Source organism: Carcharodon carcharias, chromosome 10 (genome assembly GCF_017639515.1).
Source record: "Carcharodon carcharias isolate sCarCar2 chromosome 10, sCarCar2.pri, whole genome shotgun sequence".
NCBI classification, from domain to species: Eukaryota; Metazoa; Chordata; class Chondrichthyes; order Lamniformes; family Lamnidae; genus Carcharodon; species Carcharodon carcharias.
The window spans coordinates 129,798,075-129,821,582 of NC_054476.1; the positions used below are offsets into that span (position 1 = coordinate 129,798,075).

A 23,508-nucleotide genomic window follows, 5' to 3' on the forward strand; every position below is an offset into this window, starting at 1 on the left:
GGGCCATAACACTGGCTCACGTGTCTAATTTAAAGTTTGTTAGATGGCTGTTAACTGAAATTCCTGATTTCCAAAATGAAAATCCTGTATCTTTGAGCTCACCCAAGAAGCATGGTGGTGTGTCGTCTTTATGCGCAGTCTCAACCTCATGAATCATCTTTGGGTCTTCTGTGCGTTTAGATGTTTTGGTCTTGCACAGTTTGTGGAAGTGTCTAATCCTGTTACATTAAAAGCATTGGGCAGAAATCACAGGACATTGATCTTGTCTATAGGGACGATTTGCTCCACAGCACTGACATGGTCACTCTATTGGTTGGTTAGGGCATTGCTTCCCTTGGCCTGGGGTCCCTGTTTCTTTGTTGTTTAACTAACTGTACTGTGGGGTCTCCTTTGTACTGTGGTTTACTTTCTCCTCTTAAAATGTATCTTTGCTACACATGGAGTTCATGCCTAAAAGACTGGATAGCTTTCTGAAGGGTTAGATCTTCCTCCGCTTGCAGCATGCCGAGAGTGTGTCGTCTGCTACTCCAACAACTATTCTATCTCTGATAAGTTCAGATTTTAGATCTCTGCATTCGCTGCCTTCAGTCATCTTGTACAGGCCATTAATTAATGAGTCTACAGGTTTTCCTAGCGGCTGGACACGCTTATTAAATTTAGCTCTTTCAAGAATTTTGTTACTTCTTAGGTTAAAATAAACATTGAATGATTTTCATACTTCTTCAAAGTTACCAGATAATTCATTGATTCCTCGTCTAGCAATAATGTCATCCGCTATCAGGCTTACCAGGTAAAGCAGTGTGTTAACTTGTTCAGCTTCTGAGTTTGTATTCAGACCAGAAGCAATCATGTAAATAAGGAATCATTTTCTCCAGCATTCTCATTTGATTGTTCTGGGCCTTTGACAATCCAAATTGATCTGGAAGAGTGGATTTCTGATTCGTGGTTAAAAAAATATTAAAGTTTAAGCTCAGCTTTAAGAAATTGCTGAAATTCAAGATGGTGCCGCCATTCATTTAAACAAGGTTTACCTGCGCTTGCCAGTTTTGGCAGGGTCCATTGCAATGACACTCACGCTAACCTTGAAAAAAATTTAAACAATGCCTGCTTGGATCGACTTGCTGCAGAGTTCTCCCTTTCAGTGCTACTATGCATTTGGGTCGCAATAGCATTGAATCCTGGCCTTTGCTGGTCTTTAACGCTGATTCTTTAATCACGATTCTTCCAAATTCATTGATTCATTTTTCCTTTTTAGGAGTGAGCTTGGATGCCATGTGTTCATGCGCCAACTGGGAAATCTGTTTTCTCCAATGGAGTTTTTAAATGACAATTTCTGACCACTGAACTATTTAAATGTTTCTCAGAACCTTCTGTATCCTGGAATTTTTAATTTTAGCTCTGCTGACTCTGCACTCTGGGAATTGAAGCTGGGCTTCCAAGTCTTCTGCTGCAATGAGGAATTCTAAATTTGTGCCTTCAGCTTCCATGACTTTCTTTGGAGCTTTTCTCTGGCAATTTGCCTCTGCGCATCTGCTTCCCGAGCTTTTCAGAATGGTCAGAACGCTTCTCCAAATTTTTCCTTAGTCTTGCAACATTTTATTCTTTCTGTGCACTTTTTGTGAGGTTTTGAGTTTTTCCATTTGCTGGCACCATGTTGTAGGATATTGGATACTGTTCGGTGAGTCTTAATGAAGTCTTTGCAGTCTTATGTAGGTTAACTGTATGCATTTATTAACTTCAAGAACCATGTGCATATCTACAGTAAAAGGCTCAAGGTAGGAACTGTTTCTATGCTTGCTTGTGCACACAGCTCTGTCCAACACTAGACTGACCCCTAGGTGCAGGTCATGTGTTCTTTTATATCACTGTGTGGGCAATATTGTACTCAGTCCCATATTAATTCTATATGTCCCAGACCCTTATACTCCAACCTCTTCTGTGCCAACAGTAATTTTGCTAAAGCTATTTTATTTGTTTCCGGTTCTACACTTACCTCTGGCTCCCCCAACTTGATTTCAAGATTTCTGGCCACTAGCTTTTGAATTTCTTGTTTCCTAGAATTTTGACCAGAAGCTATCTCCAGCTGCCTAGCTACATTTTTCATTTTGTCAATAGACAATGCATTTAAATATTCCAAGTTGTTTCGCTCTGCTTTAGAAACACAATCGCCTCTAAAGTGGACATTTTGGTTAGTATGGGAACAAGCGAACTGTAGTGCCATTTAAATTACATCTAGGGATTAATTCGGTTCCCACTTCCAATTACATTCAATCGTCTGTGGGTTCAATGCTGGACGTAAGCGCCCAAACCACTGTTACGGCCAGGTTAGGAGGGGTGAGCTGACTCCTCTCTTTGTCCCACTCCTAGGCTGGTTATTAAGAGTTTGATTTTCTTAAAAAATGTAATATTGCCAATTGAATAAGTACATAACTATGCACAGCTTGGTGTAAGAATTAAGGCAGTCAGATTCCTTGAGGTAACAAGTAAACAATTATGTTTTATTACTTGTCCAGGTAAAAGATACAGAAATTAGCAAAAAGGTTTCACATGTACCATGTCCAGCTTCTCACTAATGCAAAAAAAAAACACACACAACTTCCCCAGCCATGCACAAAAGAAATAAAATTTTATACAGTATCAGATGTTAAGAATTGGCCAAGTAAAAATAGGTCAAGTCAGAAAAATTATTCATGGATTGCCCAAATGCTTGTTCACAGCTGGAGAGCAACTTTCCATGCTGGCTGCTGGTACATTGGTTTCGTACTGAAGCATACGCTTTGCAGTCATGGGTGGTTGATTTCCTTTTCCCTTGAAGACAGTGATGCTCCGTTAAGAACTCATAGTTTGCAGCAGTGAGGTCTTCTGGCCAGTTTTCAAATCACAAAAGGGTATCAGCTTGGTTGAGAGAGGTTTCAGGGAGAGAGGGGGTAAGGCTATTGCCCCTACTGTCCATGTGGAAGTCTCTACCTGTTAGTTCAAATCCAATATATTTTACACCCAAGAGTTAGGTCATGTGATTTCTCTTTGGTTTAAATGTGGGGCTTGTCTTAGCCATTGTCTCCGAGAACCCCGCAGACTCAATGGGCTAGATTTTACAGCGGCAGGGGGAGTGGAGGCGGTTGGCTCGCCATCCTCCCCTCCACAAACCCAACCCCCTCAGAAGCAAAGTCAGTGTGGAGCCAACTCGCTGGACGCCAGCCCGCCCCACAGCCAAAACACGCTGCGGGCATACTAAATGGGCTGCCAGTGGGACATCTGCCCCTCATTGTGGAGGAAGTCCCACCATCGGGAGCTGCCAGCCAATCAGACTGGCTGACAGCTCCAGCAGCACCAAAAGCGCATTAATGGATGTTTCTGGGACTGCAAGCAGGCTCAAGAAGAAGGCCGGCCCATGGATCCCAGAGCCAGGTAAATCTGGGGTCTTGGGCAGGAGGGCTGGGGCAGTTTAGGGAGGTGGTGTGTTTTATAAAGCAGGTGAGCAGGAAGAAAGGGGGGGGTACTATCTTAGGAGGGCTGCCACTCCCAATGCACAAAGAGCCCCTCCTCCCGAAGACTGTACCCCCTTCCATCTTGCCATGTGGGCGATCTGATGAATGAATTAAAAAAAGGCCTGCCCACTCCCGCCTGATGGCTCACGCCAACCGTTTTGTGGCATGGATAAGGTATGATCAGGGTCAATTGCCTTGTTAACTAACAAGCTCAATTGACCCTTGATTATTTATTTAAATATGGCAGGCAGGCTGCCAATTTTGGTGCCCACCCACCCCCAATATTATGGGGGTGAACTCAGGGGTGGGTGGGAAGTTGGTGGGGTTGGCACTCACCTTATTTACATGCCCCCCACCGAAAACACACCCAGCGGGGGCAAGTAAAAAAATCCAGCTCAATGTCTTCATAATGTGGCTTGCGGCCTTCATAAATGCAACTTAGTAGCTGTTGTAGATCAGTGTTCTTTGTTTAGCACAAAATGTTCTTTTCGAAGAGTTGCATCCAGTAGATGACATTAGAAATTACTATTCTACATAGCACATTTTCATAATGGTGGCATGAAAAGTTGAGGAAGCTGTTGTGGTGTATGTGATCTTTGGCTTCATCAATAAAGGAATAGAGTACCAAAGCAATAAAGTTATTCTAAACCTTTGTAAAACCTCAGGTAGAATATTGTATTTAATTCTGGGCACCGCACTTTAGAAAGGATGTCAAGGCCTTGGAGAGGATGAAAAGAGATTTAATAGAATGGTATCAGGGATGAAGGATTTCAGCTGTGTGTAGATTGGAGATGTTGGGGGCTATTCTCTTTACAGCAGAAAATATTTGATAGTGATGTCCAAAATCATGAACAGTTTTGATTCAGTAAACAAGGAGAAACTGTTTCCAGTGCTGGTAACCAAGGATACAAATTTATGGTAGCTGGCAAAAGAACCAGAAGTGGCACAAGGATACATTTCTGTTGTGATCTGAAATGCACTGCTGGAAAGTCTGGTGGAAGCAGATTCAATAGGAGCATTCAAAAGAGAATGGATGCATACCTGAAGGGGGAAAAATTTTAGAGTTATGGGAAAGAGCAAAGAAATGGGATTAATTGGACAGCTGTATCAAAGAGTCAACACAGGCACAATGGGTCTCGGTTGTATCATTCTAGGATTCTATGGTTCTAACTGCATTGATAATAGGAAGAAAGAAAACCCTATTTTTCTGTCCTCCTCACCAATCCTCCTGTTTCACTATGTCACAAGTTTTATTTGGTTATAAAAGTGCAAACGCTGTTCTCACATGAGGCAGCTTGCTTGCATTTTGCAATAAGATATTGAAGCTTGCACTGGTGTCAAAATTTAACTTCTTAGTATTACAACTGTATATCAATCGTTTGTCAACTGATATTAAAAACTGGAAGATTTGTTTTAGAATATTTTCATTGGCCATTATAACTGAAACTAAGCCAGGGCAAGCAAAGAAACAGGTTAATTGAAAATAGATGGCTTGCTTTTACTGGGCTAGAACCACATGTGGCAGAACTGTTACCTTGCAAGATTTCTATTAAAATCCTCAATATGGGCTCAAATGATATCTTCACTTTGCCAAGTCTTCTGTCACTCACCGTGGGATTATTCATCAAAACTGAAAACATTTTCTCATAAAAAGGGAAGGTTGTAAGAATTGCACTAAGTGTGATAGTGGGCAGGTAAAATGGAGCCCTACCCACCGATGAAAATGGTGGGTTTTCATGCCGTATCTTCCTGAGCCCGCCTCATTATATGTTCACTCCCACGAAACACACCGTTTCCATGGCGGGCACCTCTCATTCGCCCGCTTCCAATGCAGTAAGATCTGGGAAGCAGGAAATAATCTGTTAACCCTTCAGTAATCTTGGAGTACGGACAGAAACAAAACATTTAGAAGCCGGAGACTTCCCAGTTATCCCAGGTAGGCGAATTCATCAGTGGCTGATCGTCGCCTTGTAACTCAGACATCAATTACGAGCCGTCCACTTGCCACCCACGAGCTGGCTACTCACCAACTACCACCCGCGAGCTGGCCACTCACCAACTGCCACCCGTGAGCCGGCCATTTGCCACCCGCCACCCGGCCAATATCCAGTTGCCACTTTGGTGCTGGAGCACAAGCCCGCCTGATACAGTGGGCTGCTTACACCTTTTGAAGAAATTCCGGCCCAGAAAAACCCACCTTTCTCTCGAATATTGCGGTATGTAAACATAAAACATACAGCCCTGAGTTAGTCGCAGAAATGTACCAGACGGTCACCTGTTGGATTCGCGGGGCGGGTGGAAGAGAGCCATACTGACAGAGCAGTGGGCATAAGTTATCCCGATTAATACACATGGAGGAGAAGTTATACCTTGATTGAAAGAATCAGGAGTTGGAACATATACTCGAATGGAAAAACCCTGTAGCAAGAAGGCACTTCCTCCAACCAATTCCACAATGACAATGAAATAGAAGAGATGGCACTTCTTTGTGTGGTAGAGCTACTGCATGGGCCACGTGCAGTAAGGTGCAGTAATTGTGTGCATTAAATTAATGGAAACATATTGGTCATTTTTGCCTAACTTGTTAAAAAATATTCCAAGAGTGAACTGGTTTAATGCGCATTAACTCAAATGATTAATCATTAATAAAATGTTAACAAAAAGCAAAATTTTAAGCATCAATTCATATGATAAATGTGATTCTTTTAGATTTGCCTACAGCTGTGTAACCTTGATGAAATAAATAAATCAGGAAATTAGCTCCTGGAACCTGATCTATATAATATCCTTAGTCTTGTGCTGACACATAATATTTACAGAATCTGCTGAGATGAGGAAAACATTAACTTAATTAAGAAACAACTTAACTTCATCTTGCCATGAGGCCTACAAGAGACAGCAGAATCAGGATATTGCATTGCTTTCTATGTTGATGTATATTGTCTTATTAGTAAATTACACAGCTAGAATTAATCTCCTATGCTACAAACAGCATCAATGCTGCACTGCTAATAGTGGTAAAAGTGGCATCTACTTTAGTGACCATAGGGTCCTACTGAGAATCCCAAGAAATTTCGCAAGAATCAGCTATTGGTGGTTCACCATGGCATTTTCACTCCCATCAATTACAATCGTTACAATTTAGATACCTGCAGAATATTTCATGACGTTCAGCTGCAGAAAGAATACCACTATCAAAGAACTCTGCATGCCAGTGCATGCTTTGAGAAGAATGGCCAAGATGCCCTTTATTTTAAATGAATCAAGGCTAACAATGGGGAGGGTTGGATTTTCAATTGCATGGTTTCCTCTACATTGAAGAGACCAAACGCAGGCTGGGTGACCGCTTTGCGGAACACCTTCGGTCTGTCCACAAGCATGACCCAGACCTCCCTGTCGCTTGCCATTTCAACACTCCACCCTGCTGTCATGCCTACATGTCCGTCCTTGGCCTGCTGCATTGTTCCAGTGAAGCTCAATGCAAACTGAAGGAACAGCATCTCATCTTCCGACTAAGCACTTTACAGCCTTCCGGGCTTAATATTGAGCTCAACAATTTTAGATCATCAACTCTCTCCTCCATCCCCACCCCCTTTCCGATCCCCCTTTTTTCCAATAATTTATATAGATTTTTCTTTTCCCACCTACTTCCATTATTTTTAAATGTATTTCCATCCATTGTTTTATCTCTGCCTTTTAGCCTATTTCGATCCCCTCTCCCCACCCCACCCCCACTAGGGCTATCTGTACCTTTATTATCACATTCCTTAGATAATATCACCAGCTTCAACATCTCTTTGTCCTTTTGTCTATTACATATTTTGGTTATCTCCACCTATCACTGGCCCTCTATCCAGCTCTACCTGTCCCAACCTCCCCCCGCCTCCCCTTAAACCAGCTTATATTTCACCTCTTTTCTATTTGTCCTTAGTTCTGTTGAAGAGTCATACAGTCTGGAAACGTTAACTGTGTTCCTCTCCGCAGATGGTGCCAGACCTGCTGAGTTTTTCCAGCTATTTTTGCTTTTATTTTGTCCCCAATACAATGATGGGGCAGCCCATCACAAATGACAAAGCTGAAGCAGTTGCAAACAGCTTCAGTCAGAAGTGCTGAGTAGATGATCCACCTCGGCACCTCCGCCAAAATATCTTCAGTTAATTCAATTCACTCCATATGATATCAAGGAATGGCTAAAGGCAATGGATTAGGCAAAGGCTATTGGCCCTGGCAACATTCTGGCAATAATACTGAAAACTCATGTTCCAGAACAAGCCATGCTCCCGAGCCAAGCTGTTCCTGTACAGCTACAACACTGGCATTTACCCAGCTGTTACAATCTCAGCTCATGTTAATACTGGCATGAAACCTGGCTTGACAGATCCTAACTTCTATTTATTTTTAGAAAGCATGGAGGTAAGTTACTGAACAAATTCACAGGAACCTGGTAATGAACTTTTAACACAAGGAATAAGGCATTTATTAAACAACAAAAATAATCAATATTACACCAGGCAAAATGATTGGAAAGATCTCAATACAAACACAAGAAAATAATTCAAATATTCACTATTCCTTCACCCCAGATCTCTCTTTACAAATGCATACAAATTCAGAAAGATAAAACAATTTCCATATCTATCTTATACTCTAATATTCAGGGTAGGTATGTAGTACATGTGAATCAACTGGCAAACTGGACAGACTCGCCAGACTCCAAAGTAAATGACAGATGCAACCAAAGTAGATTCTATGGATTTCTCAACAACCCACCCACAAGCTTGTCACACCATGAGCTAACCGGTCTCAATGAAACTCTGTCTTTCTCACGAGGGTTTCCAATATCCGTGTTTACAGAACTCATCTTGGAATTCTCTCCCAAAAGTCGCTCCCACTCGGACAGATTTAACAAGAATCCACCTCCAGAGTTTTAGTCTCACCTTCTGAGATTCCTTTCCCCTGGATCTCTGCACACAAACAAGCTTCAGCTTCCAAGCACAATTTCAGACCTTCTGCCATGCTAAGCAGAATACCACTGCTCCAAAGAGTACCTTTGCCCTTACGACCTGCAGCACAGAGTCATCAACCTTCGCTGCCCTTTCAGATCATCAGGCCTTCTCTCGAGCCAACTTTGCTTCAAGTCTGTTCTCCGCAGCTTTGTCTCTTTAATTCAGAGTTAATTACTCTGCTCCTTGTTCCTTTCCCTCAACTTTGTTTAACAGGATTATTTCTGATCTCCATCCTTGTCCATTACCTAGGATTGTCATCATGAAACTGTTTCTGTCCCACTCATGTGTTTGGGTCCTTTTTCGTTTAGGACCTCTCCCTGTCCACCCCCCATCATGCTCCCTGGGGCACCTTCTCTGCAATGGGGGCTCCTTTTTCAAGTCACCTGACCTGCTTTTACATTGTTTCACTTTATTTCTTCTGCGCATGTGCACAGAGCTGGTTCCCGGCTGAAGAATGTAAAAATGGGTGAACCACGCATGTACAGCCAGCTCCAAACTGGCGCATGCGCAGGAGATATGAAAACGGAAAAAAACTTGAACAGCTCATATGCGACCAGTTCGAGCCAGCACATGCGCAGACGTTCCAAGGCCTGCTGGGAACTGGAGTTCTTGAACTCTGACTCCGATTTAAACTCAAGGTAAGTTTTTTCCCTTTCTTTTCATCACATCCCCCTTGGAAGAAAGAAAGCTTCACTACAGTGCAGTTCCTTTACAATGGCTTTACACTTTCTTTACAAGACCTTAACATCATATTCTTCTAACAAATAGCTATTACATTCTATACAAATAAACTTTTCCTTTTGTTCCACAACTATGTTGTATTGTATAATTACAAAGGTTTAACCAAAACAAAAGTAAACACATACAACAAGTAGGATTAACAGAATTTAAACATCATACAATGATCATAGAAAAAAACAAAAAAACTGCGGATGCTGGAAATCCAAAACAAAAACAGAATTACCTGGAAAAACTCAGCAGGTCTGGCAGCATCGGCGGAGAAGAAAAGAGTTGACGTTTCGAGTCCTCATGACCCTTCGACAGAACTTGAGTTCGAGTCCAGGAAAGAGCTGAAATATAAGCTGGTTTAAGGTGTGTGTGTGGGGGGCGGAGAGATAGAGAGACAGAGAGGTGGAGGGGGTTGGTGTGGTTGTAGCGACAAACAAGCAGTGATAGAAGCAGATCATCAAAAGATGTCAAACACTAGGAGAGAAATGGAAAGCAATGAAGGTGAACAAGGCAACAGAGAAATCCGGAAATCTTGTCGCAGAGAGGAACAGAACTTCTTCAAGGAGGTAGGCATTTCTTGAAGAGCAGTGGCAGTCAATTAAACACAGAGAAAAAAACAAAAAAACTGCGGATGCTGGAAATCCAAAACAAAAACAGAATTACCTGGAAAAACTCAGCAGGTCTGGCAGCATCGGCGGAGAAGAAAAGAGTTGACGTTTCGAGTCCTCATGACCCTTCGACAGAACTTGAGTTCGAGTCCAGGAAAGAGCTGAAATATAAGCTGGTTTAAGGTGTGTGTGTGGGGGGCGGAGAGATAGAGAGACAGAGAGGTGGAGGGGGTTGGTGTGGTTGTAGCGACAAACAAGCAGTGATAGAAGCAGATCATCAAAAGATGTCAAACACTAGGAGAGAAATGGAAAGCAATGAAGGTGAACAAGGCAACAGAGAAATCCGGAAATCTTGTCGCAGAGAGGAACAGAACTTCTTCAAGGAGGTAGGCATTTCTTGAAGAGCAGTGGCAGTCAATTAAACACAGAGAAAAAAACAAAAAAACTGCGGATGCTGGAAATCCAAAACAAAAACAGAATTACCTGGAAAAACTCAGCAGGTCTGGCAGCATCGGCGGAGAAGAAAAGAGTTGACGTTTCGAGTCCTCATGACCCTTCGACAGAACTTGAGTTCGAGTCCAGGAAAGAGCTGAAATATAAGCTGGTTTAAGGTGTGTGTGTGGGGGGCGGAGAGATAGAGAGACAGAGAGGTGGAGGGGGTTGGTGTGGTTGTAGCGACAAACAAGCAGTGATAGAAGCAGATCATCAAAAGATGTCAAACACTAGGAGAGAAATGGAAAGCAATGAAGGTGAACAAGGCAACAGAGAAATCCGGAAATCTTGTCGCAATGATCATAACTCAATGCTTGTGTTTCTTTTTGTTCTCTTCACAATCTTTAACTCAGCAAAGAATGTCTCATTTACATCCACAGCCCAGTCATCATCCTTTTCATTAGCTATAGGCAAAATTCCATCATCAAGCATATTTTTCAAACTCAAACATGGTAAATTCTCATTTTGAGACAATGAGGTCAAAATGGCACCTTTGTGCATTAACAACTCATTTCTCCTCTGATGAAAATCTCTTTCAGCCTTTTTAAGGGCGTTATTGGGGTGTATTTTAATGTTGACACAAAAGGGTTTAATACTCTTGCTTGGTTTGATCTTCGAGTATTTTAAGATCTTGTAGTTTCTTCTGATCCCATTTCGAATGGGCATGATTTAATTCTCTTCGAGCAACATCAATCATTTCCTCCCTCTGAAGTTTTATGGTTCATTCCTATACTTCAGCTCTTTTACATAATTCACGAAGCATGTCATTTCACTCCTCTGCAGGTTTTAAATAACCTTTTGCACACTGTCCACTTGCCTGGATTCCTGATGCTGTACCCTATGTGTCAACACTGGCAAGCACTTGTAAATTGGTGGGTCTGGACATTGACCCTTCCATACCACACATTGCATTTTTCATGTTCTCCAGAATGCGTCAAAGTTCAAGAATCTCATTGCTCTTTTCACAATGAAGTTATAACAGTTCAGTAGTCTTAATTTTTAATTCTGCATTAAAATATGTTTGAAGAGATTAATACCTATATTGTTATTGGAAATTATTTTTTTAAATTCTGCTTAGTGGTGTCTGTCTGTGTGTCTATATATGTGTGTCTTAACTGGATTAAAGCTGACTAGAGGCTTTGAAGTATAGAAAGAAGTAGGTTTGAAATGGTAATTAGATAAACATGGGGAAGCTTAGAAACATAGATGTCAAGGAGGTATATTTGCATTTGTTGAATAAACCATTCAAGACTGTGGGTGAAATCTTGCACCTAGCTAGAAGACGCCAAGCAATGCATTTTTTTTCAGCTTACTAATGAAATTGGTAGAATCAAAAGGTGTTATTGTTAGAAGAGGTAAAATTAAAAACCTAGTAATACAGTGGGAAATTTACATTCAAAGGATAAGTTTGGTATTAACAGAAAGGAGCTTGTGTGTGTAAGGCAGAAGCATTTAAGATCTAACCAGCCTGTTCGCCTACAACTATGTCTGCAAGGAACCTCATTTTGATTTCGTAAGGTCAAATGTGCATTGCTTGGGCTCTTTAAATCTGAATTTTACTGTTGCCTTAATGAGGGTGTAACTGAGAGTCTGATTAATTAGGGGACTTTTGTAGTTATTGTAGTTGTAATTTTTTAGACATATTTATGTACTTATAACTTTACTTATATTAATAAATGTTTAATTTAGTTTTATAAGAAACCTCTTGAGACTCGGTGGTCTTATTACTACTGAATTCAAAGTTTGCATCTCGAAACATTCAAATTGCAAAAATGGATTATGACATTTGTTTCAAGTTTCCCACAGGGATTTGAACAACTCAATCCTTACCATCCGTTGTGTCACAATACCTGTTCTGATTCACTAGCAATTCTTTTTCCTGTTCACGATACTTCATAGAGACTTCTGCAGCTTGAAGTTCATCAAGATCTACCTTTGTGACAATTGTTTCTACCAGTTTAGCATTTAAACATTTCAAGTCTTCATTCAAGTATTCAACTTCCTGTGAATGATGCTCAATTGTTCTCATTAATCCTCATCTTGCGTATGTGAAAGTTGCTTCTCAACACTGATCAGGTTTTCCTTCAATTGCTTGCTATCAGCAATAAGCTTCTTGTGTTTGGCCATGGTAATTTTTTAGAATTTAGCAGGACTGGCATGATTAAACGCCTGCTGCAATATAGTCATTGCCATGTTATTCTCTCCACTGACCAAATCATTACCCAGAAAAAAATCTATCCCCGCAATGTGTGACCTAGGAAGAATTCCCACCGTAACAATTCTGTTGCTAGGTCACTTCATAAATTAACTTCACACAAAGGAACAGGTTTATAAATTCTATGACTATCTCCTATTAATACCTCTTCCTTCATCAATATCTGGAACACAAATTGTGTCATTAGCTATCATAAGACCATAAGACATAGGAGCAGAAATTAGGCCATTCGGCCCTTCGAGTCTGCTCCGCCATTCAGTCATGGCTGATAAAGTTTCTCAACCCCATTCTCCCGCCTTCTCCCCGTAACCTTTGATCCCCTTACCAATCAAGAACCTATCTATCTCAGTCTTAAATACACTCAGTGACCTGGCCTCCACAGCCTTCTGTGGCAATGAATTCCATAGATTCACCACTCTCTGGCTAAAGAAGTTTCTCCTCATCTCTGTTCTAAAAGGTCTTCCCTTTACTCTGAGCCTGTGCCCTCGGGTCCTAGTCTCTCCTACTAATGGAAACATTTTCCCCATGTCCACTCTATCCAGGCCTTTCAGTATTCTGTAAGTTTCAATCAGATTCCCCCTCATCCTTCTAAACTCCATCGAGTATAGACCCAGTATCCTCAAACGTTCCTCATATGTTAAATCTTTCATTCCTGGGATCATTCTCGTGAACCTCCTCTGGACCCTTTCCAGGGCCAGCACATCCTTCCTGAGATACAGGGCCCAAAATTGCTCACATTATTCTAAATGTGGTCTGACCAGAGCCTTATAAAGCCTCAGCAGCATATCCCTGCTTTTATATTCTAGTCCTCTCGAAATAAATGCCAACATTGCATTTGCCTTCCTAACTACTGACTCAACCTGCAAGTTAACCTTAAGACGCATTCTGGAGAACATGAAAAATGCAATGTGTGGTATGGAAGGGTCAATGTCCAGACCCACCAATTTACAAGTGCTTGCCAGTGTTGACACATTAAGGTCTCCCAAGTCCCTTTGCACTCCAGATTTCTGAATTCTCTCCCCATTTAGAAAATAGTCTATACCTCTATTCTTCCTACCAAAGTGCATGACCTCACACTTCCCCACGTTGTATTCCATCTGCCACTTCTTTGCCCATTCTCCTCACCTGTCCAAATCCTTCTGCAGCCTCCTCAATACTACCTGTCCCTCCACCTATCTTTGTATCATCTGCAAACTTAGCCAGGATGCCCTCAGTTCCTTCATCGAGATCATTAATGTATAAAATGAAAAGTTGTGGTCCCAACACTGACCACTGCGGAACTCCACTAGTCACCGGCCGCCATCCTGAGAAGGACCCCCTTATACCCACTCTCTGCCTCCTGCCAGACAGTCAATCTTCTATCCATGCTAGTACCTTGCCTCTAACACCATGGGCTCTTATCTTACTGAGCAGCCTCCTGTGCAGCACTTTGTCAAAGGCCTTCTGAAGTCCAAGTAGATAACATCCATTGGCTCTCCTTTGTCTAACCTACTTGTTACCTCCTCAAAGAATTCTAACAGATTTGTCAGGCATGACCTCCCCTTGATGAAACCATGCTGACTTTGTCCGATTTTACCATGCACTTCCAAGTATTCTGAAATCTCATCCTTAATAATGGACTCTAAAATCTTACCAATGACCGAGATCAGGCAAATTGGCCTGTAATTTCCTGTCTTTTGCCTCACTCCCTTCTTAAATAAGAGGGTTACATTAGCGATTTTCCTGTCCTCTGGGACTCTCCCTGACTCCAGTGATTCCTGAAAGATCATCACTAACGCCTCCACTATTTCTTCAGCTATCGCCTTCAGAACTCTGGGGTGTAATCCATCTGGTCCAGGTGATTTATCTACCTTCAGACCTTTAAGTTTTCCTAGCATCTTCTCCTTGGCAATGGCCACCATACTCACCTCTGCCCCCCGATTCTCTTGAACTTTGGGGATGTCACTCGTGTCTTCCACTGTGAAGACTGACGCAAAGTACCTATTCAGTTCCTCCGCCATTTCTTTGTTCTCCACTACTACTTCTCCAGCGTCATTTTCTAGCGGCCCATTGTCCACTTTGCCTCTCTCTTACCCTTTTATATATCTAAAAAAACTCTTGCAATCTTCTTTTATATTACTGGCTAATTTACCCTCATATTTAATCTTCTCTCTCCTTATTTCTTTTTTAGTTGTCCTCTGTTGGTCTTTGTAGGCTTCCCAATCCCCTGGTTTCCCACTGCTCTTCGCTGCATTGTATGCTTTCTCTTTAGCTTTTATGCTGGCCCTGACTTCCCTTGTCAGCCATGGTTGCCTTGTCATCCCTTTAGCATACTTCTTCTTCCTGGGGATGAATTTTTGCTGTGTCTCCCAAATTACTCCCAGAAACTCCCGCCATTGCTGTTCCACTGTCTTTCCTGCTAGGCTCATCTCCCAGTTCAATTCTGGCCAGCTCCTCCCTCATGCCTTTGTAGTTGCCTTTATTCAACTGTGATACCATTACATCTGATTCCAGCTTTTTCCTCTCAAATTGCAGGGTAAATTCTATCATATTATGGTCACTTCCTCCTAAGGGTTCCTTCATCTTAAGCTCCCTTATCAAATCTACCTCATTACACATCACTAAATCTAGAATTGCCTGTTCCCTAGTGGGCTCCACCACAAGCTGCTCCAAAAAGCCATCTCATAGACATTCCACAAATTCCTTTTCTTGGGATCCGCTACCAACCTGATTTTCCCAGTCTACCTGCATATTGAAATCCCCCATGATCACTGTAACCTTGCCTTTCTTACGTGCTTTTTCTATCTCCTGGTGTATCTTGTGCTCCACATCCTGACTACTGTTCGGAGGCCTGTACATAACTCCCATTATGGTTTTTTACCTTTGCTGTTCCTCAACTCTACCCACACAGATTCTATATCATCTGACCCTACATCATTTCTTGCTATCGATTTAATTTCATTTCTTACTAACAAAGCAACCTCACTCCTTCTGCCAACCTGCCTATCTTTTCGATAGGATATATAACCCTGGATATTTAGCTCCCAGTCCTGATCCCCTTGCAGCCATGTCTCCGTAATGCCCACCACATCATACCTGCCAATTTCAATCTGCGCCACAAGCTCATTTACCTTATTTCATATACTGCGTGGATTCAGCTACAACACCTTCAGTCTTGTATTTCCAGTCCCCTTTCTCATTGTTGTCCCTTTATCTGATGGGCTTGAAGTTAGATTCCTAGCCCTTTCCAAATACTGGCACCAATAGCCTTTTTCTTGCACCCTCCATCTCAAAAAACTTTGGTGCTGTCATTTTCTGGAAGTGCAAGTGGATAATGGTAAAGGTAAGAAGGCTTCTGGTACCTTATTGAACGATAGGACCAACAATCTATCTCCTTAACCAATCAAATTTAAGGATTGAGAAAGAAACAGGAGGACAGGATAGAAGGAGAGTGAATTAGAGTGGGTGAATTGAATGTCAAATCAGATACAGGAGGAATGGTGGATGTTGAGGAGATAGGAAAAGGAGAAATTAAGTCAGAAAAGCATTGGGAGATGCAATTGAAGACATGGCCTAAACTTTTAAAATTTAGTTTTGAGATATGGACATTGCTAACAAGGCCAGCATGTTTTGTACTCCTCTAGTTGCCCTGTAGAAGGTGGTGGTGGGTCTTCTTGAACGACTACAGGCCATGTGGTGAAGGTACTCTTAAGCTTAATTGTATACAGTAGGGAAATTCAGAATTTTGACCCAATGATAATGGAGGGACATGTTCAAGTCAGGTGTGTGAAGGGGCAGAACTTATAGTGTTGATATTCCCAAGAACCTGCTTGGACAGAGTTTCAAAAAAAATGGACATGAAGAGATCGCAAAAGGCAATTCCAGAATAAAGGAGCACACAAGGGTTGAAAAAACATTCATCAATGATGGACCTGATAAAAAGGTATAACCTTGTTTCAGTGCAGTAGTGGGTGCATTTAGCTATGTAAAACTGGAAGAGATAACTGAGCAACACCATAAGGGGGATTTGCAAACCAGGATGTGCGGAAGGCTATTCACTGGTACACATGGAAGCCTGTGGAGCCTTATGAAAATGGGCTGATAGAATTGCAGAACTCGAGGATAAGAGTTGTGGCAATTTGAACGAATTTTAATTTGTGAAATTTTGATGTGGAATATCATTTAGAGGTGCATTTATTATGATCTCAGTCGAGGCCTGTAACTTTTTTTTAAAAAGGTATCAGAAATCCCAGTTATTTACTGAAAGAATGAAGCCAGAAATTACATGGTTTAAAACAAAAAAATTTATGATGCAAGAGTCAAAAAAAGCAAACACTAAATGCTATCTTAGGTACCCATCTACACTCTAAAACCCAGAATCAACGTAATTGAAACATGAATTAACAGGCAAATTGTAGTTGATTATAAGCTATAAATTGCACATTAAGTGACAGATACAACTCAAACAGGTCTTACAAATTGGCTCAGCAGTCCACTCTGCATATATGTCTCAATCTCAGTCACAAAGTCCTTCAAAACTCTGTCATCCTCGTAAAGAATTTCAGCTCCTCTCTAGGATTTAGCCTGATCCCCAGCTGACAGCAGCGCCCAACCAATCTGAGTTTCACTGGCATGGTCTTCATCAAAAATGACGCACGTTTACAGAATCTCCTAACTCTGCATATGATGGTCTGGCTGACAGTTCTCTTCAAGTAACAGAAATAGCCACAGCAACAGAATATTTGCCTATTCTCAGCTTTTGGATCTTGCCTCCATCTCCTTCGGCCGGCTGGTACTGCACCACTGGGATCATCCAGTGAGCTCTGAACTCACAAATTTCTTTGTGCTTTTATATGGTTTTAACTAGTTTCAGTCTCCACAGAAGTTTTGACTTACAATCTCATTTTCAGCCTGAGTTTTCTTAGAAACTCAGTTTCCTTTCTCAGTTTCACTTTTCAGTTTCACTTTTCAGCTTCCCTTTTCAATTCCAGTCTTTCTCAAAAATACAAGCTTTGAAAACACGGATTCAATCATACATTAGGATGTTCAATCTTTGAGGTTAGAAAGGAATGGATTCGAGTTTTGGTGATGGTAGATGAGCTGGAAATGTGGAGGCAACCAATATTTTGGAGGTAGGAGGAAGTGGTCTTGGTAATGGAACATATGTGAGGAAGGTACTCAGCTTAGGCGTTTCAGCCATATACTGAGCATGTGCATCTGATTACAGTTTGAGGTATCAGGTAAGGAATTTGTTGCATTCAAGACAAAATGAACCAAAATGCTGGCTACCATCGGATAAAATCATTTCAGTTTTGCCGCAATAATCTCGGGGAAATGTTTGCTCAATTTGAGATTAATATTGGACAAAATTTGGAATGTGCAGGAACAGACTTTAGATCAGGTGAGGAGCCCGAGAGGCGAGGTCATCATAATCTATGTGGACCCTGACCTTCTGATTCATAAAACTGAAATATTACATATTAAAAGCAGACAATAACTAAGATGTGATTATTGCTAAGTTGTCCCCAAAATTGCCTTCATAGTAGCAAACCTATGTTGTGACTCCTAAATAATGACTAACTTATTCTCTGTCTTTTCATTGCAGGGGTGCAGGCTCCTGGAACTGGAATTTTACAGCATCAACTACCTGCTGCAGCTAAAGCTGCCAAACCTCCAGGAAAAGGTAATTTATTCACAGGGTACATTTTATAGTGACTTAGTGGTAAGCTGATATTAATAATAAAATAAGAAATATCACAGTGAGATGGGGATGAGTCAGGGAAAGACGAATTTGAATTTATATAGCACTTTTCATGACATCCCAAAGTGCTTTACCAATAAAATTTCTTTTTGAGATGTAGTCATTGTTGAAAACATGGCAGCCAATTTGTGCACAGCAAGATTCCACAAATATCAATGAGGTAGTTGACCAGATAACCTATTTTAGTCATGTTAGTTGAGTGCCAGGACACCAAGGACAAATCCCCACACTTCTTCAAATAGTGAGTGCCATGGAATAGTTTGTCTGCCTGAGAAGGCAGAATGGGCCTCAGTTTAATGTCTCACACAAAGGACAGCACTTCCAACCATACACTGCTCCGTCAGTACTACTCTGAAGCGTCAGCTGAGATTGTGTGCTCAGGTTTCTCGAGTGGGACTAAGACCCACAACCTTCTGACTCAGAGTTGGAAGTACTACCATGGAATCAAGGCTGATAAGTGCTGAATTTATAAACATTTCTCCTTTGGGCCAAAGCCCTGATATCATCAACTGCTCCCCTTCCCCTGGCATTGCCTCTCTTCCCTTCAAAATCACTTTTCATTCTGACCCCTCTACTTTAAAAAAAAGCCTGATCTAGACCATCTCCTTCATGTCCAACATGTGCCTCATCCTTTCTGACCACTCCCAGCATTCTTTCTTTTAATTGCTTTAGTCTGGCTCCATCCAGCCCACAGAATCAAGAATTTGCATTTACTGGCACGGTCAGTGTAGTAAAATGCCCTAAATATACTTTGTCGTAGTGTTATCAAACAAAATTTGACACAGGTGACCGAAAGTTTAATAAGTGAGACAGGTCTTAAGGGTTGTCTTAAAAGGAGAGACAGAGGCGGTAAAGCTTAGGGGGTAATTTCAGAGCTTTTGACCTAGACAACTGAAAGTATGGCTGCCAATGGTGGAGTAATGAAATTTGACAATGTATTAGAGGGCAGGAGGAGGTAGAGGGACAGGAAGGGGCATGGCTGTGGAGGGATTTGAAAAGAAGGACGAGAACTTTAAAAACACACCAGTACATAGCTTCGTCAAAATTGTAATGGTTTGAGTCTTTCTCCTAAATTTTTGATTTGTACTCATAGGTTTACATATGCAGAGCCCTTTTCATCAATTTCAAAATCGCCGAGTGTTCACATTCATGGTAGTTTGGGAACATGTAATTTATGTTAGTCAAAGAATTTTAACATCATTGTAGTATCATGCACTATTTGAAATCATTTCAATCATTAATATTTAGGTAGCCTGTGCATTCATTTGCCAAACAAATGCATGATAAGTGAGGTTGACTGTATGATACTTATGGAATTTTGAAGGGTCTTCAAGCTTAACTATATCAGGAGGATAGACTGAGCAGAGCTGCTATATTATCTCTTTGAAGACCACAGTGTCATAGAGATAAAGCCAGTCATCCACAGACAGTCACTCAAGAGGTAAGTTGAATGTAATAGGTAGGAGTTCAATATGTTGACCCTATATAAGTAACCATTGGAAATAGGCAGACAGCATGGATTAAACAGCTTAGTTCAAGTCCACAGCGCCATTTTATCCTCCAACTTTGTGATCGGTTCATTGGGATGTTTGATGTAACTTAATACTAGCTGACCACCTCAGTCTGTGACGAGGCAGCCAGTCTCTGTGTCTTCCTTGCTCCGAAGGAGGGTATGGTGGCGTTAAGATAATTGGTGCGGTAGCTGAGAGTGAAGTGAGTTCTTTGGCAGGTTGAAAATTTGCACTAGCTACACTGGTATTGCACAAAGACATCAGATTGAAATGGCATTGCAAAAATTCCAGTTAGTACTGTCTGAGGGCAGATCTGACTCTGAGACAGTTTTGCTGACCATCAAAGCTTAACAGTCCATAGGACCCCAATAGAAATTAAATGCAAATGGTAATGGTTGCAAGGGGACACAATTATTGTAGAAACTTCCATGTGTCCCACAAAGTACTTTAGCTGCAAAGAGAATGTGGAACATTGTGGTCATGAAAGAGTGCTTCATTAAAAGATTGCTGAAGTGGGAATTCTTGGATAAGTATTTCTCAAACTGAAACTTAGTTTAATATTTAAAATTTGACTCAGAACTTTAAAAACTGCAAAGGAAACTGCAAGCTAGCCTTGAAAGAGTGCAGCATTAACAGAGTGCTAAAGTCGGGAATTTGGTGCAAGAGGGAATTTGGCTAGGAAACTGTAACTTGCTATTACTTTACCAAATTAGTAACTTAAACTAGGTAAACAAATTAATCAATTAAACATTTGTTTAAATTAAAAATAACTAATTAACTAGCCAAATAAACAAATAAGATTACATTGACATGGCAGGTCAGGCGGTGTGCCCTAACTGCAGCATGTGGATGTTCATGTGATTCTGAACAACCATATCAACAATAAATGTCTACAGCTTGAGAAACTTCAGCTCAGACTCATTAAGCTGGAGTCTGGCTTGCAGACATTGTGGGAAATCAGGGAGATAGAGAGTTCCCCTGGACACTCTCATCCCTTAGGTTAAGTAGAGCTTTAGAGTTAGTCAGTGGTCAGGGACAGAAGGATGTAACTGCATATCAGGCAGCTTTGGGATCCAGGATGCAGTGATGGAGAAGTCTCAGCCCCTGATTTTGACAAACAGGTACAAGGTATTTGCTACCTAAGTAGCTGAGTACAAGAACTTCAGGATGGATGAGGAAACTGGCCATAGCATCATGGTGCAAGAGATCAATCAAGTGTGGGGGGTGGAGGGGGCTGGGGTGCATGTGGTGAAAAGGAATATGCTAATGGAAAGCATAGTCAGGAGTATAAACACTGTTCTCTGCAGCTATGACTCAAAGTTCCAAAGGTTGTTTTGTCTCTCCGGTGCCAGGGTTAAAGACATCTCCTTGCAGCTGGAAAATAAATTGGAATGGGGGGCCACACAGGAGGATCCAGTTATCGTAGTCAATGAGAAAAAAACATAGGTAGAACAAGGAATGATGTTCTGCTGAGAGAGTTTGAGGAGTTAGGGTCCAAATTAAAAAGCAGAACCTCAAAGGTTAGAATCTCTGGATTATTACCTCAGCGATACACCAATTGGCATAGGGATAAACAAAGTTAAAGGTTAAGTAAATGGCTCAAAGAGTGATGTGGGAGGAAGGAACTTCACTTCATGGGCCATTTCCACCAGTACTGGGGAAAGAGGGAGCTGTTCCGCTGAGATGGACTCCACTTAAATGACGCTGGGATCAGCATCCTGGTAAATAAAAATAATTAGGGCAGTGGACAAGACTTTAAACAAATAAAGTGGATGTGTTGGGCAGTGGTGGGACTTTCAGGAAAGGATAAATTCAAAAGCAGCAAGCGAAATGTCAAGTATCTCAAGCAGAGTATTTTGGGTGAAAATAGACAAAGTAGGCCAAGAAGGGCCAGTGAGATTAACAGGGCATTTGTGACTAAAGTGAGGTCAGGGAAAATTAGAAAACAGTCAAAGCTAAAGGCACCATTTCTCAATGCATGAAGCATTCACAATAAATTAGATAAGTTAATAGTACAGATAGTAATAGTAATTAATAGGTTTGATCTAATAGCCATTAGGGAGAAGTAGTTACAAAGTAGCAAAGGCTGGGAACTAAATATTCCAAAATCTGATTCTTTTAGAAGTAAACAAAAATGAAAAAAGAAGATGGGCAGCTGGATAATAAAGAATATAATAAAGGCAATAGAAATAAGGGATTTTAGCTCAGAGAATCATGAAATTAAATTTGGGTGAAGCTAAGAAACAACAAGGAGCAGAAAACATTGGTGGGAATTGTTTATAGCACCCTCATCCCCCACCACAAGAAGCGTTATAGTGTAGAGCAGAGTATAAATCAGGAAAACAGAAGCGCATGAATAAGGATAATACTATAATCATGGGAGACTTTAATCTTTATATAAACTGGGCAAATCAAATTTGCAGTAATAATGTGGAGGAAGAGTTCATGGAATGTATACCATGACCAGAAGTTTACTTTGATCAGGCCGGCACACACCCGACCCAAACGCACGTCAAATTATGTGTACTGACGTCGGGTGTACGTCCGATGTCATCGCACACACGAGCAAAATTGAGGTTGGCAAGTGCGCACGGGAGTCGGAGCTGTGCCCACCAACAATTAAAAGGCTAATTAAGGTCACTAAAAACCCTATTGTCCATGATTTTATGGGCAGAATTCTCCGGTCGGCAAGCAGGGGCGGGGCATGACGCCTCCTTACTGAACGTTCCTGATGATGCCATCTTGCGACCCCTATGTCAACCAGCTACCTCTGAAATAAAGTTTGCAGCCCTTCCTATCTGTTACAAGCCACTTCCATGCCCAACACCTATGAGAAACATAAAGCACATTCAGATGATGAAACATAATAACATCTTTAAGTGGAGGTCATGTTTACAAAAGTTGAACATAGAACACGTTTCAACTGAAGTAATATTACCTGTGACAATCCCTCTTGTGTTTATAGTGCTGTAAACCTCCACTTGCAAGTGCTGCGTCTTGGTGCCCCCCCCAATCTGATCCACCCCTCACTGGCATCGGCATCAGAGACAGCCTGCTAACTGTGATATCCCGTCGGCCCTGATGACCTTGGTGGGTATCCTCTGGCTGGTGGAGCCTGTGCAGGCACTACCTGGGAGGGAGTGTCCAGCATCATGGCTGGACACTCCTCAGCTGTCATGGGCACTGGCAGAGGGGCAGAGGAGCTGCTGTCTTCATCTGGAGTGCACTGAAAGGAGCCTGCAGATACGACATGCAGCTGGTCTGCCAACATGAGGTTGGTTTGAACCTCCCTGCTCATCATTGATGGATGGGCACCTAGCAGAGTGTCTAGGTGCCTCATCCATCTCTCACCCGTTTCAACTGAAGTAATATTACCTGTGACAATCCCTCTTGTGTTTATAGTGCTGTAAACCTCCACTTGCAAGTGCTGCGTCTTGGTGCCCCCCCCAATCTGATCCACCCCTCACTGGCATCGGCATCGCAGTGACCTGCTGAGGTCACTGCCAGTGTGTGGGCTTGCAGGTCCGAACGCAGCCCCAGAAATCCCTGATTATGTCCCTGGAGCTACGTCTCCATGAGAGTCGACACTTTTTCAGTGGAGGAGGCTGTCCGCTCGGAACTCTAGGTCAACGCAATGCTCACTCTCCATCACAGAAACTATGGCATGCAGACCCTCGGGGATCTCCGCCAGATCCTCTCGCGCATCCCACTGGACATCC

At 41.8% G+C, this 23,508-nt stretch overlaps 1 protein-coding gene across 4 annotated transcripts in view; it reads left to right on the forward strand.

Moving 5' to 3' along the window:
- Nucleotides 1-23,508, forward strand: part of LOC121283291 (elastin-like) — a 315,972-nt gene that overhangs the window by 52,082 nt on the left and 240,382 nt on the right. For all 4 annotated transcript variants that reach the window (XM_041197705.1, XM_041197707.1, XM_041197704.1 and 1 more), the window contains exon 3: nt 18,123-18,200. In XM_041197705.1, coding sequence (XP_041053639.1) covers nt 18,123-18,200 — 78 coding nt within the window. The remainder of the gene's footprint in view (nt 1-18,122; nt 18,201-23,508) is intronic.